We start from the raw sequence: 13,363 nt of genomic DNA, 5'->3' as shown, positions 1-13,363 counted from the left end.
CACATGAAAAAAGCATGTGTAAAGTTGCTCCAGAGGCTGCGGAGGAAGATATATTTTATCGTGGAGCTTCTGAAAGGCAATATTTTTGTTTGGGAAAGGGAGGAAAGTTATTTTAAGAAATGATGAGGTAAGTTTTAAAGTTTATTTTTTTTTTTTTAAACGGGTTTTCAGTACTGTAGGTAGAAGGAGCAATTGTGGCTGTGTGAATTGAATTTGCTGTGTTTATTAAATGTGAAAATGACTGTTCTAAAATGAGTAATGTAACATTTCCAACATTTTTAAGAAAAACTTTTCATCAGTAATATATTCTTTTAAGTAATTATGTATGTATGTCCGTATATATTCCTTTATGTATATGTATATATTCCTTTACTTATGTGTATGAATGTATGTATTTAATTATGATTTTCCAATAAGTTACTTTCTCTGAAAGTCATAATTAAATACATACATTCATACACATAAGTAAAGGAATATATACATACATACATACATACATAATTACTTAAAAGAATATATTACTGATGAAAAGTTTCTTTCTTAAAAATGTTGGAGTCATTTTCACATTTAATAAACACAGCAAATTCAATTCACATAGCCACAATTGCTCCTTCTACCTACAGTACTGAAAACCCATTTTAAAAAACAAAAATAAACTTTAAAACTTACCTCAGCATTTCTTAAAATAACTTTCCTCCCTTTCCCAAACAAAAATATTGCCTTTCAGAAGCTCCACGATAAAATATATCTTCCTCCGCAGCCTCTGGAGCAACTGTACTCATGCTTTTTTCATGTGTAAGTTGTAAGGACTTAACCTCACTGAAAGCATGAATGAAACCGGCGAATTTTACTGCGCACGCGCTGCCTGTGCAGTCACACGCGTTCTGCCTCTGAACCCCTTCGTTCAGAGGCCAGGAAATGCCGGTTTTCCCCGCATGCGCTGTGCATGCTGAAAACCGGCATTTCCTCCGGCCAAATGCATGAGTACCCCGACCGTACTCACGCGTTTGGAATGGAATTACTGGGCCAACATTTTACATGTCAATAAAATGAAAAATTTAACAATTGCACGATTTGCCCCCTCGCATCTGCGACTGAGGGTCCAAGGAGGTGCATTGCGCAAGAGGTCATCGTCGTACGTATCCTCACACTGTTCCCTTTCGGGAACTGTATGAAGTGGTGGAAGGATTTCTGGCCACGTTAACGCTCCTTCCGTGACCATAACCATCTTCATACCAGCCATTAGGGTGGTTAGTCCTATGGCGTGAGGGTTTTACGGGCTCCCACAACCCATCTGAGGGGGGGGGCCACCCGCGGACGCAAGTATCCTGCTGAATGTCCACCCAGAATTTATAGTTGGAGCTCCGACTCCACTTGCCGGGACTGTCTGGAGTGGGGTTCGAAACCCTACTCCTTCTGGCCCAGTGGCGGGGATGCTTACCGCTACGCAAAAGGCCCACTCCGCGCAAAAGGTGACACCCATACGTTTCCTGCGCCTTTTCCCTCCCCGTGACTGGAGCCCTATGCTGCCACTTAAAAGACCAAGCTATCATCTGTCCTTTTTGCAGCGCCTTTGACTTCTCATTACCAATGATGAGCAGGCGCTGCGCCTCCACCTCGTTGAGGAGATTGCTGAGGTCATCATCAGTTCAATTGTGAGTTCTTTTAATGCCGTGAATTGTGCTCATTCCAGCCATTTCACGTTGCTAATCGGAGTGGGCCTTTGGCGTAGCGGTAGGATGCCCGCCGCTGGGCCAGACGGGGTAGGGTTTCGAACCCCGCTCCAGACAGTCCCGGCAAGTGGAGTCGGAGCTCCGGCTCTAAATTCTGGGTTGACATCCAGTGGGATATTTGCGTCCGTGGGTGTGGGTGGCCCCCCCTCCTCGTATAGCTTGTGGGAGCCCGTTAAACCCTCCCGCCATAGGACTAACCACCCTAATGGCTGGTTCAAAGATGGTTACGGTCACGGAATGAGCGTTAATCACGGCCATAAATCCTTCCACCACTTCATACTGTTCCGCAAAGGGAACAGTGTGAAGACATGTATGACGACGACGTTGCTAAATAAATAAATGGAATGAAAAAAATTCAGGGCTTTTAAAAGTCTTTAAATTGCTTTAATTCTGTTTAAAACTACTTCAGATTCTTCAAAATAATGTAAACGTTTTTAAAAGTTTATAAAAGTTACCAAAAGCTTCATAAAAATACCAAAAACCTATTTGAAATGCTGCTCTGCAAGTAAAAATGCTTTGCAGCTTGTGAGAAACATTGGGGGCGTGTCCTATTAAACTGAGACCTCAAGGGGCGTGTCTCAGTTGCACAGCGCGCTCCAGGCTTCGCGCTGGCTGCACTCCTGGGCGGCGTGACGTCAGACGCTGCCCGGGATTCTTCTGTTTGAAAAAGGAATTCCAGGCGTCCCTGGTGGTGAACGGCAGGCGCGTCGGGTAAGTGCAGATCGGGGGCTTGCACGCGCGGCAAGCCCCCGACCCGAATTTCTGCCCCATTGTTGATAACACTGCATCGTAATTTGTATGTTAAGGGCTTCATTCCTGTTAAGGCAATTAAAAAAAAAAAACTATTGGAAATGTGTTCTGATTTGACAGCTTAATTTACCACTCATGGTAAGTTAAGATGTAATGGTTTACAAAATTGTATTGTTTAAATGCAACAGTAAATGGGAGAGAGGGGAACTTCTTCTCATTTACTACCAAAAGTGGCTTAATGTCAATTTATAAGTTTCCCTTTTTTTAAGAGAACGTGATACCCAAAGTTACTTGCTAAGATTAATAGGATTCTTTGAGAACTGAACCTGGCACATAGAGCAAATGAAAAATTTCACAAATGACTGGAGATTTTTCTCCACTTATTTAAATTTTCGTCCACAATCACAAATGCAGATGTTTCATAAATATTTCTATTTGCTGCTTCAGTTTCTCGATCACTCAGCTTTTACATAGTATTCCATTAGAAAGTGGTCATTCTTTGATGAAGGCTAACATCCTGATATCAGTCTTCAGTTTGCCTTATACTGGTTTGAATTTGCTCTACTCTCACAATTTAGATTGAAGTAAGTTTCCGGACTAATCTTTCTATACTATTAGCTGTTATATTTAGTTCAATAAGATCACTTCTCAGTTGCCTCCTTTCAAGGCTGAAAAGCCCAAGTTACTGAAGTCTTTCCTCGTAATTCAGGCCTCTAATACTAGGGACCAGCCTCGTGGCTCTTCTCTGTATTGTCTTCTTGTGACTCTTTTCCATCCATGTAACGTTTCCGCCATTTCTCTGGGGTTTCTACGGACCTTCCATTGAAGTTACAGAAGAGGATCGGGAGAGCCCCCATGAAAATGTATCCCCTTACTGTGCTAATAGCATGTACACTTTTCTTGTGTCAGCTCATTTGTGTAATTATTCATAGCTCCAAAGTGCAACTTAGGCCTGTTGTAGGGAACTAGCCTAATGAACTGGAAAATTATGGTGTAGGTCTAATTTAAAGGGAAGTGGCCACTTAATGTGATGATGCCTTAAGAAAGGTTCAAAAGGCTGGATGGGAGAAGACTAAAAAGTGATAGAACCACGTACAGCATGCACCTCAAAGCACTGGAGAGGTATCACCAACACTGCCTCAGCAAGATCCTGCAAATTCATTGGCAGGATAGGCGCACCAACATCAGTGTTCTCGCTCAGGCCAACATCCCCAGCATCGAGGCTTTGACCACGCTCGATCAGCTCCGATGGACAGGTCACATCGTCCGCATGCCCGATACGAGACTCCCAAAACAAGCGCTCTACTTGGAGCTCCGGCACAGCAAGAGAGCCCCAGGTGGGCAGAGGAAATGTTTCAAGGACACCCTCAAAGCCTTCTTGAAAAAGTGCAACATCCCCACCGACACCTGGGAATCCCTGGCCCAAGACCCCACAAAGTGGAGGAGAAGCATCCGAGAAGGCGCCGAATACCTTGAGTCTCTTCGCCGGGAGTAAGCGGAAGCCCAGTGCAAGCAGTGCAATGAGCGCACGTCAACCCAAGCACCATCTGCCCCACCTGTGACAGAGACTGTAGGTCCCGCATTGGACTCCTCAGTCACCTGAGAACTCATTTTTAATGTGGAAGCAAGTCATCCTCGGTTCCGAGGGACTGCCTAAGAAGGAGAAGAAGATAGAAAATGAAGCAAAAGACAACGTGGTTTCGCAAATAAGAGTCTGCAAGTAAATGCCGCAACACTTAACCCCCTTTTTTAATGGCTGGTGCAGTGGAGGTGGTTACGAGAAGATTGCCTGTGTTTGCCCCTCCAGGGCACCATCTCCATATGTCTGGAAAGAAAGAAAGACTTACATTTATATAGCGCCTTTCACGACCACCGGACGTCTCAATGTGCTTTACAGCCAATGGAGTCACTCTTGTAATGTAGGAAAGGAGAATTGTTTGAGCCCGCAGCTGACCCTTGCTGTCACTGACTGTGCCAGTCCTATGCTACATGTTAACTGTTGGTGTCCTTGCAGCAGATGACACAGCTATGCACCTCGCTCTCTGCTGACCCAGAACTTGTGAAGTCAATTCTCCAAGATTGTTGCGGATAGATGTGCCAGGGCATGTAGGTTTGATTGGTGGCATCTTGGCAGGCGTAGCCAATCGGAATGTGCTGGCTGTTGATAACCATGGAATGCTTTCTTTCATGCAGTAACACTTAAACCATGTACTTTGATTGCGATACTTTCAAAGAACCATCCAGAATTAAGGTTAGTCAGGCCTTCAAATATCGTATTTGTGCCATCATGTCTTCTGCCACGGTCTTCCTTGGGAACTGGAGCCTACACATGCACTAATCCTCTCCCAAACAGAAGTATGTGCACTTCTGTCTATAGTCAAGGGTGTAAGGCTATCAATGTGTGGGCACAGGAGACTTCTGGTGCAGCCTGACCTGCCTGGTGTGTCTCTGTTGGTTATCCTCCCTTTCCTCCTAAAAGCTGAGTAATGGGGATTTCCCACTAGACCAACCCATTGTGGCCCTAATGGCCCTGTATGAAAAAAGAGGCAGCAGCAGAACAATTACTAAACGCTCGTGAAAATCTAAGAGGCAGCAGAAAAAGAACAGAAGTGCCAAAATGGTCTGAAAACTGTTCATTGAATCCTCTTACTCTGCCTTTTAAATAAAATTCCATATAGCTAATCACGTAGCAACCCTGAAAATCTGTTATACATGTGCATGAAAATCACCCAGTGATGTGCACACATGACGTTGGCAAATAGTGTGCAAGATAAAATGTCACCACCTCCACCCCGTCCCCACCCAATTTCAGTACAGTATTACAGTGAAGCTCCTGCATGGCTCAAGTGTTACACTGGATCTCTGCCCATTTTTCTGTAACAAATATTCACCCACTTTTTCACTCTGTTCCACTTTGTGCATCTATTTATGAGGTACAATTGAGATGGAAAATTGGCCTCTACCACTTTCACTAATCTGGATAATGTATTTTTTCTTTCTTTGGCACACAATGTCCATAATTACATTTATTTTAAAATGTCTTTGAAGAAGAGGGTAAGTACATTTTTACTCAATTGAAATTTATTAGCTTCCTGTGTTAATGGATTATCAGCACAGTTTACAGTTTATTTAAAGAGGTAACAACAGAAAAAGCTGGAAAATCTCAGCAGGCCAGGCAGCATCCAACAGAGTTAACGTTTCAGGTCTGGGACCCTTCATTTGTTGTTATTTCAGATTTCCAGCATCCGCAGTATTTTGCTATTATTTAAAGAGGTTTGTCTTAAAATTGTGCACGTTGTTGTACCCACTGTTTCTTTATCCAACTGGCTTGTCAGTAATATATGATAATATTGCTACACTGTTACATCTTTCATTCACGGGGCAAAACAGTGATATTAATGCACAGCAGATGCTGGCAATAGTTCTGCTGTTCATTTAATCACTCCTGCCTTCCATCCTATCACAGACCTTCCCTTTTTGTTCTCCGCCCCCCCCCAACCTTTACCTGCCCCTGCACTTGCTTAAAACCTGTTACATCAGTAACATTTTCCAGTTCTGACAAAAAGTCACAGACTTGAAACATTAACTCTGTTTCTCTCTCCACGGATGCTACCTGGCCTGCTGAGTATTTACAGCCTTTTCTGTTTAAATATTAATGCACTGTTATTTGACATTTTGTTCAGGAACTCATGATTACAAGAGCAGTGCTGCTACCTTTTGCAGTAAAAATTCTGGAGGAGTGCAGGTTTAAGCTCAGTGCATTGATCTTTTATCTGCAAGCAGTTATGACAGATTGGTCTAGGCTTAAAATCATTATGACTGCTCTAAATGATTAAAATGCAATACTTATCAATTTAGTATATTTAAGTACAATCTAACATTTATTTTCATGTAAGTTTTTTTTTACCTCACAGGCTGTTAATATCACAGAAAACGCTGAAGGAAATAAAACACCTGAGGTGCAGAATTGTGCAAATTATCCAAGCAGACAGGCTACTGGCAGGTGATTCATAACTGCACATGTGAGCTAACCTGCAAAGTGTGTGTGCATGTGTGCCTCCCAAATTGACAAGAAGATTCAGTACTAATGAGTCTTTATTTGCATCTACCCAAATAGCAGTAGGGTAGTCCAGGTGCCAATTGGAAGAATTACAGATATGATGTCCTTTTTTAATTAGTTTCAGTGTAGCTGATGTGTTACTGGAATATCAGTCAGAGCTATTGAAAAGGCACATTTGTCCTATATACTGTCACTTCTTTTCCAGTTGAGAGCAGACGCCTTCCTGTGTCCATCAGACGTATTGGCTTGGAAATTGGTTCGTGCCTGAGTTAGGGAGTAAACTCAATGGTGGCCATGAACTGCCGCGCTGAAACATGCACAAGAGAACCACATGAAATTGGTCCTCTTGCTTCATCAGGGTGTGACTGGCATGCTGGGGGTGCCAGTCATGCCCCAAGAGGCCGTGCGTTGGTCCTGAAGAGGGTGAAAGTCGGCCAGCGGGGATGCCGGCACTGGGCCCACAGTGAGTTGGGGGAGGGGGAGGCGATTGAGAGGGGGTTGCCTGGTGGCCAGCAGTGGCACGCAAGTTTAATGTGAAGCCAGGAGGAGCACTCCTGCTCCTCTTGTCCCCACATGCAGGTAATGACCGCTGGTTTGACTGCTTTTTGACTGAGAAAACTAACCACAGCATGCACGGTGCATGCTACGGTCAGTCGGGAACCAGTTTCATAAAGGGCCTTGAAATAGGCGTTAAACCCCCGATTTGCATATCCAAATGGCCCAATGCAAGTTTCAGGCAGGTGCTCTTGGTAACTGCAGTATGCCCTAACCAATATGGAGTGCAGCGCATACCCGGCACGGAATGGACACATGCATGCCGCCTGCCACATTGGACCCTTCAGTGCCCGTTTTTCACTTGAAATTTCTAGGCCATTGTGTTCAAGTTTACTTTAATTTTTCTGTCTTTAGCCAAAAAGTTGTCTTTCTGAATAAACAAGGTGGGTCCTGGATTCCACCACTGTACTAACGTTCACTATTTGGGCAGTCTTCTGAGAGAGAAATTCAGGATGGTGGCCTCCTGATTGTCATTCCACCTGGGATTTTCTACCCTCCCTCGGCTGATTTCTCGGCAAAACAGAGGCGGTAAATGGGTCAGAAACCATTCCACCAGATCCTTTCCTGTTTTACAGCTGCCCCATTTTCTGCTGAAAATGATAGGTGATGCACAATACATCTGCCCTTATATGGATGGATGTATTATAATATTAAAATGATGGAAGTATGTTTTCCAATATATTTTTCAGCATTTGTGCCAAAGCAATGCTGCATACAGGGAAACCTGCAGTAATTAACCTATGCAAAACTCTGTACAAGACATAGAAACATAGAAGATAGGAGCAGGAGTAGGCCATTCGGCCCTTCGAGCCTGCTCCGCCATTCAATGAGATCATGGCTGATCATCCAAATTCAGTACCCTGTCCCTGCCTTCTCCCCATATCCCTTGATCCCTTTAGCCTCAAGAAATATATCCAACTCTTTCTTGAATATATTTAATGAACTGGCCTCCACCGCCCTCTGTGGCAGAGAATTCCACAGGTTCACCACTCTCTGGGTGAAGAAATTCCTCCTCATTTCAGTCCTAAATGGCTTACCCCTTATCCTTAGACTATGACCCCTGGTTCTGGACTCCCCGGCCATCAGAAACATCCTTTCTGCATCTAGTTTGTCCAGACCTGACAGAATTTTATAGGTTTCGATGAGACCCCCTCTCAATCTTCTAAACTCCAGTGAGTATAAGCCCAATTGACACAATCTCTCCTCGTACGTCATTCCTGCCATCCCAAGTATCAGCCTGGTGAATCTTCGCTGCACTCCCTCCATGGCAAGAACGTCCTTCCTCAGGTAAGGTGACCAAAACTGCACACAATACTCAAGGTGCGGTCTCACCAAGGCCCTGTACAACTGCAGCAAGACATCCTTGTTCTTGTACTCGAACCCTCTTGCTACGAAGGCCAACATACCATTTGCCTTCTTAACCACCTGCTGCACCTGCATGCTTACCTTCAGCAACTGGTGCACAAGGACACCCAGCTCTCTTTGCACTTCCCCTTCTCCCAATCTATTGCCATTCAAATAATAATCTGCCTTCCTGTTTTTGCCACCAAAGTGGATAACCTCACATTTATCCACATTATAGTGCATTTGCCATGTTTCTGCCCAATCACCCAACCTGTCCAAATCGTACTGGAGTTTCATGACATCCTCCTCACAGCATACCCTCCCACCCAGCTTTGTGTCATCTGCAAATTTGGAGATATTACATCCAATTTCCTCATCCAGATCATTAATATATATTGTGAACAGCTGGGGTCCTAGGACCGATCCTTGCGGTACCCCACTAGTCACTGCCTGCCACTTGGAAAACGACCTGTTTATTCCAACTCTTTGCTTTCTGTCCGCCAACCAGTTCTCTATCCAAGTCAATACCTTGCCCCCAATCCCATGTGCCTTAATTTTGCACGCTAACCTCTTATGCGGGACCTTATCGAAAGCCTTCTGAAAGTCCAAATACACCACATCCACTGGTTCTCCCTTATCTATTTTACCAGTTACATCCTCAAAAAATTCCAGTAGATTAGTCAAGCATGATTTATCTTTTGTAAATCCATGTTGACTTTGTCCGACCCTGTCACTGCTTTCCAAGTGCTCTGCTATTACATCTTTTATAATGGGCCATGAATAGGCTGTCAAAGATCACTAAGCACAAAATGCAACATTGGGGTTATCCAGAGTTAAATTGTTTCAGGGTCAAGAGTCACAGACTTCACTTTCTGGACACCTTCATGGAGCAACAGCTTCTTTTTACCTCTCTTGCCATTTCCACTCATTGGGTCTTGCAAAAAAAAAATGGATGCTTTGGAGTTGGTACAGGGCTTTAGCAACTTCAGCGTCAGTTGATGAAATTGTGATGGGGTTTACTCAGACACTGATTCTGGTTGTCCCCTTGAGTGAGGAAAGTATGAGTCTATATTGGAGCACTGCACTGCCAGTATGATCATGTTTCTTCATCAAAGGGTTTTATCATCCAAGCTGGACAGGTAGATATGGCATCCAGCACCAGACAACTTCCACTTGATGGGACAGACAATTGAGCTGACTAAAGTTTTAAATAATAGCCTTCTATTACTCATAGATAAAACATTGATGGTTTCAAGAAAAGCTCAACTTTTAGGGCTTATAATATAAAATTAAAATAACATTGCTTTAACAGTGCCATAGTGAAAGAATTTATTCAATTTGCAGTGAGTTTCACCCAGTCCAAGACACCTTCAAATCAGATTTGAATCGGGCTCAATGGCAGCAACATTCATGCCAATCTAGAAAATGAACAAAAGTGATCATCAGCTTCAGAAAAAATAGCTGATAACTCAAGAACACACCTGATATGTGAAAAAATATATAGCTAATATGGGCTTTGTAACTTCAGCAGTTGGTACACACAACATTCCTTCACTTGCACTGGAGGGACAATCCTTTTTTTATTACCCAATCTCCCATTTTACTGTCATCCCCGCCCCCAACACACACTTTCACTGCCATCCATTTCCCCTTTCCCTTTCATTACTATTAATATGCCCACCCATCCCCAACCTGCTCCTAGATGAGTCCATTGGCAAATGCACAGGAACAGCTCTCTGTGCTGCTCCCAGAGCTGATTGCTGGGATTGCAGCCTCTGTATACTGTAGGTGGGAACTGTTTCGCAAGAGTTCTCTTTACACTTCGTAAGAAGAAACCTAACTAAAATGCCTACATATGGCTTATAAATATATTGTTACATTTTTCAACAGCGGAGAAGAACAGAGTGCATTGCCAACGATGGAAAATCAATATCGGGAATACTGTGTGGAATGACAGCAGCAAGATTGTACTAAGTCGACACAAGCGCATCCATTTCACATAGTTTGGTCTGAAAAAAAATGCAACTGGATTTTGATGGACAAGATGGAATAATTCAAAATCGATCAAATAGAATTCAGTCTAGAGGATGTGGAAGAACATAATAACTTTTTGCCTCCTGTCCCACTATAAGCAGCAATACAAAATGTGATATATGTGGATCATCCTGACCAGGAGTAGTTGGAGACTCTTCCTGGTGAAAGAAACGAATAACGTTATTGTTGTATTTAATTGTACTTTTTATAATGACAAATGCAACTTTTGTATCTAGACTATATAAGTTAAGAAACAAACCTATATGCTGTCATTTAAATTACTCAAATAACTTCTTCTGCACGCCTTACAAATAAGACCTTCAACAGGAAGGTTGGACAGTAGACTTCTCTGCAGCTGCTGTTCCATGATAATAATTTGGTGGATCATTTTGATTTGTGGAGTTTTCTCTCTCTATATTATATTTTGGTTAATCTGGTAAGGCAAAGAATGTTGGTATTAGGGAAGCCAAGTAATCCTAGGTCAGTTATAATATGGTTAAAGCTCCTATTCTGGTTTTGCTTACTAGGAGCAAGGTTGCGGCTGTCCTTATTCATTTTATGTAAGACTCTTTCAGCAGGCAGAATAAGAGGACACTTTCAGCCATTTATTCTAGGCTGGATTTGAACTCTAGTCTGAGAGAAGAAAGAACGGAGTGCTAATCCACTGTGCCACTCTAGCATATTTTTTCTTTTAGAATTGATCAATCATAAAGCTCTCCAGTTACCAACCTGGCCAAGAACTGACGACAGTTAACCCAATTGTAATAAATGGATATGAGTGACAGACGGCCATTTGTTAACAAACCCAGCACTAAAACCACAGGGCCACTTGTAAATACTTAGTTGTATGTACAGTAGTAATATATTTTAGATAATTACAAACTTGAGAAACGCTGCCATCTTTGGACATCTTGCCATACACTAAATACTCATTTTAATTATTTGTTTAAATAGCAGGAAATCAATGTTCATATTGTATAGAATGTTTAAGAAAATTATCTAAACTTACTATAATATAAACAATAATAAATGTTATAAAATATAACAACAATGAAAATTTTACTGATTGATAAAATATATGAATTGTACAGAACACATTTAGAGAAATAAAAATTAATTAATATCTATTTATGTTACCACTTTCAATCATTTGTTTTGTTCTAAACACTGAAAAAAATCTTTCACTTCCTTTAGTACTGTAAATAACATTTGCAGTGGAGGAAACTAGCTTATAAATTGTATGTGTACTTCACATACTTGTATATATTGCAAGAAATAGCTGTTTTTAATAAATTAGTAAGAAATATTTATTTCAAAGATTATGGACATTGTAAGAAATTCATCAAAGAATTGTTCAATTGTATTTTGGTGATGTAGAGATCATTATTGGTGGTTTCAGATCTACAGAGTCCTTCAAAGTAGTGCATGGCTGAGCTTTAGAGACCAAGGAAGTGCCAGAAACCTCTTTGCTGAGTTATCTGAAGTTGGTAACTGCAGGAGTAATGGTGCTATAATTGGTCTCAGCGTACAGAGGGTTAAAAAAATCAGTTGAGGTTCCCACTATTGTTTGCTGTCCAATGGCCCCTGCAGGAAACTATGCATCAGGTGAGGATGCTATAGGGCTCAGTTGTGTTGCCCCCACAGTTAAATTTCTTTTCTTCACACCTGAAGAGTGCAGAGGGCGAGTTCATGGAATGCATTGAAGATAGTTTTCCAGATCAGTATGTCGAGGAACCAACTAGGGAACTGGCTATTTTAGATCTAGTATTGTGCAATGAGACAGGGTTAATTAAGAACCTTGTAGTAAAGGAGCCCCTAGGGAACAGCAATCATAATATGATAAAATGTTATATTGCGTTTGAGAGTGATTTAGTTAAGCCCGAAACTAGGGTCTTGTATCTGAACAAAGCAAACTAGGTGTGAGAGGCGAGTTGGTTAAGGTAGGTTGGGAAACTAGGCTAAAAGATGTGATGGTAGATAAGCTTTGGCAAACATTTAAAGAAATAATTCATAATTGAGAACTAATATGCATTCCCTTAAGGAATAAAAACCCCATGGAAAAAATGGTCTAACCATGGCTAACAAGCAATGTTCCCTTTCAGCCGTGCAGCGCTCTGGAGGTCCTGCGCAGCCGGCTCACCGGCTTTTAAATGGAAAAAACCACGCATGCGCGGAATTTTGAATTGGCCATGCAGCCTGTTAAAGGGGCTGCGCGGCCCAAAAAAATATTAGCGGGAACATTGCTAACAAGAGAAATTAAATACAGTAGCAGATTAAAGGAAGAGTCATAATGTTAACAACAAAAGAGTAGTAAGCCTGAGCATTGGGAGGATTTTAGAACTCTGCAAAGGAGGACCAAGAAATTGATAATGGGAGAGAAAGTAGAATATGACAGTACACTAGCAAGAGACATAAAACAGATTGAAAAATCTTCTATAGGTATGTAGAAAGGAAGAGATTAGCGAAAGTAAACATGGGCCCCTTACAGGCAGAGACAGGAGAAATTATGGGGAATAAGGAAATGGCAGAGACATTAAACAAATTGTATCTGTCCTCATGGAAGTGGACACAAAAAACATTCTGGAAATAGTGGGGAATGAAGGGGGCGATTTTGCCAGCCCTGGGGAGGCGGGTATGGAGGCGGGACTGCCAGGAAAATGGCAGAATTTGGGGGTGGGTGCCCAACCCGCCTCCACGCCATCTTCCCAGGAGACGGATAGCCATCCTGTTAACAGGTAGCTAAAAGGCAGAAAATAGGATTATCCCCTTTTTGCCCTTAAGTGCGGGCTTCCCGAAGGCTCCAAAACACGCCAGTGAAGCGAGTACAGGTCCACAATCCCTTATCCGCAATTCCGAAATTCGAAAAGCTCTGAAAGCCGAAAATTTT

General features: G+C 42.3%; 1 protein-coding gene across 5 annotated transcripts in view; it reads left to right on the top strand.

The window, feature by feature from the left end:
* Nucleotides 1-11,603, top strand: part of LOC147122945 (5'-3' DNA helicase ZGRF1-like) — a 153,938-nt gene extending 142,335 nt beyond the window's left edge. For 3 of the 5 annotated variants that reach the window (XM_085962226.1, XM_085962225.1, XM_085962229.1), the window contains 2 exons: nucleotides 6,398-6,486; nucleotides 10,333-11,603. In XM_085962226.1, coding sequence (XP_085818352.1) covers nucleotides 6,398-6,486; nucleotides 10,333-10,396 — 153 coding nt within the window. In that variant the 3' untranslated portion in view covers nucleotides 10,397-11,603. Of the gene's footprint in view, nucleotides 1-6,397; nucleotides 6,506-10,332 lie in introns of all 5 variants that reach the window. The other 2 variants (XM_085962228.1, XM_085962227.1) reach the window with 1 other exon arrangement.
* Nucleotides 11,604-13,363: the final 1,760 nt, after the last annotated feature.

This window comes from Somniosus microcephalus, chromosome 2 (genome assembly GCF_052327205.1).
Source record: "Somniosus microcephalus isolate GS21.2 chromosome 2, FLI_Smic_1.0, whole genome shotgun sequence".
Taxonomy (NCBI): domain Eukaryota; kingdom Metazoa; phylum Chordata; class Chondrichthyes; order Squaliformes; family Somniosidae; genus Somniosus; species Somniosus microcephalus.
Note: the sequence above shows the minus strand (reverse complement) of the source record. Positions and strands in the feature narration are given on the sequence as shown.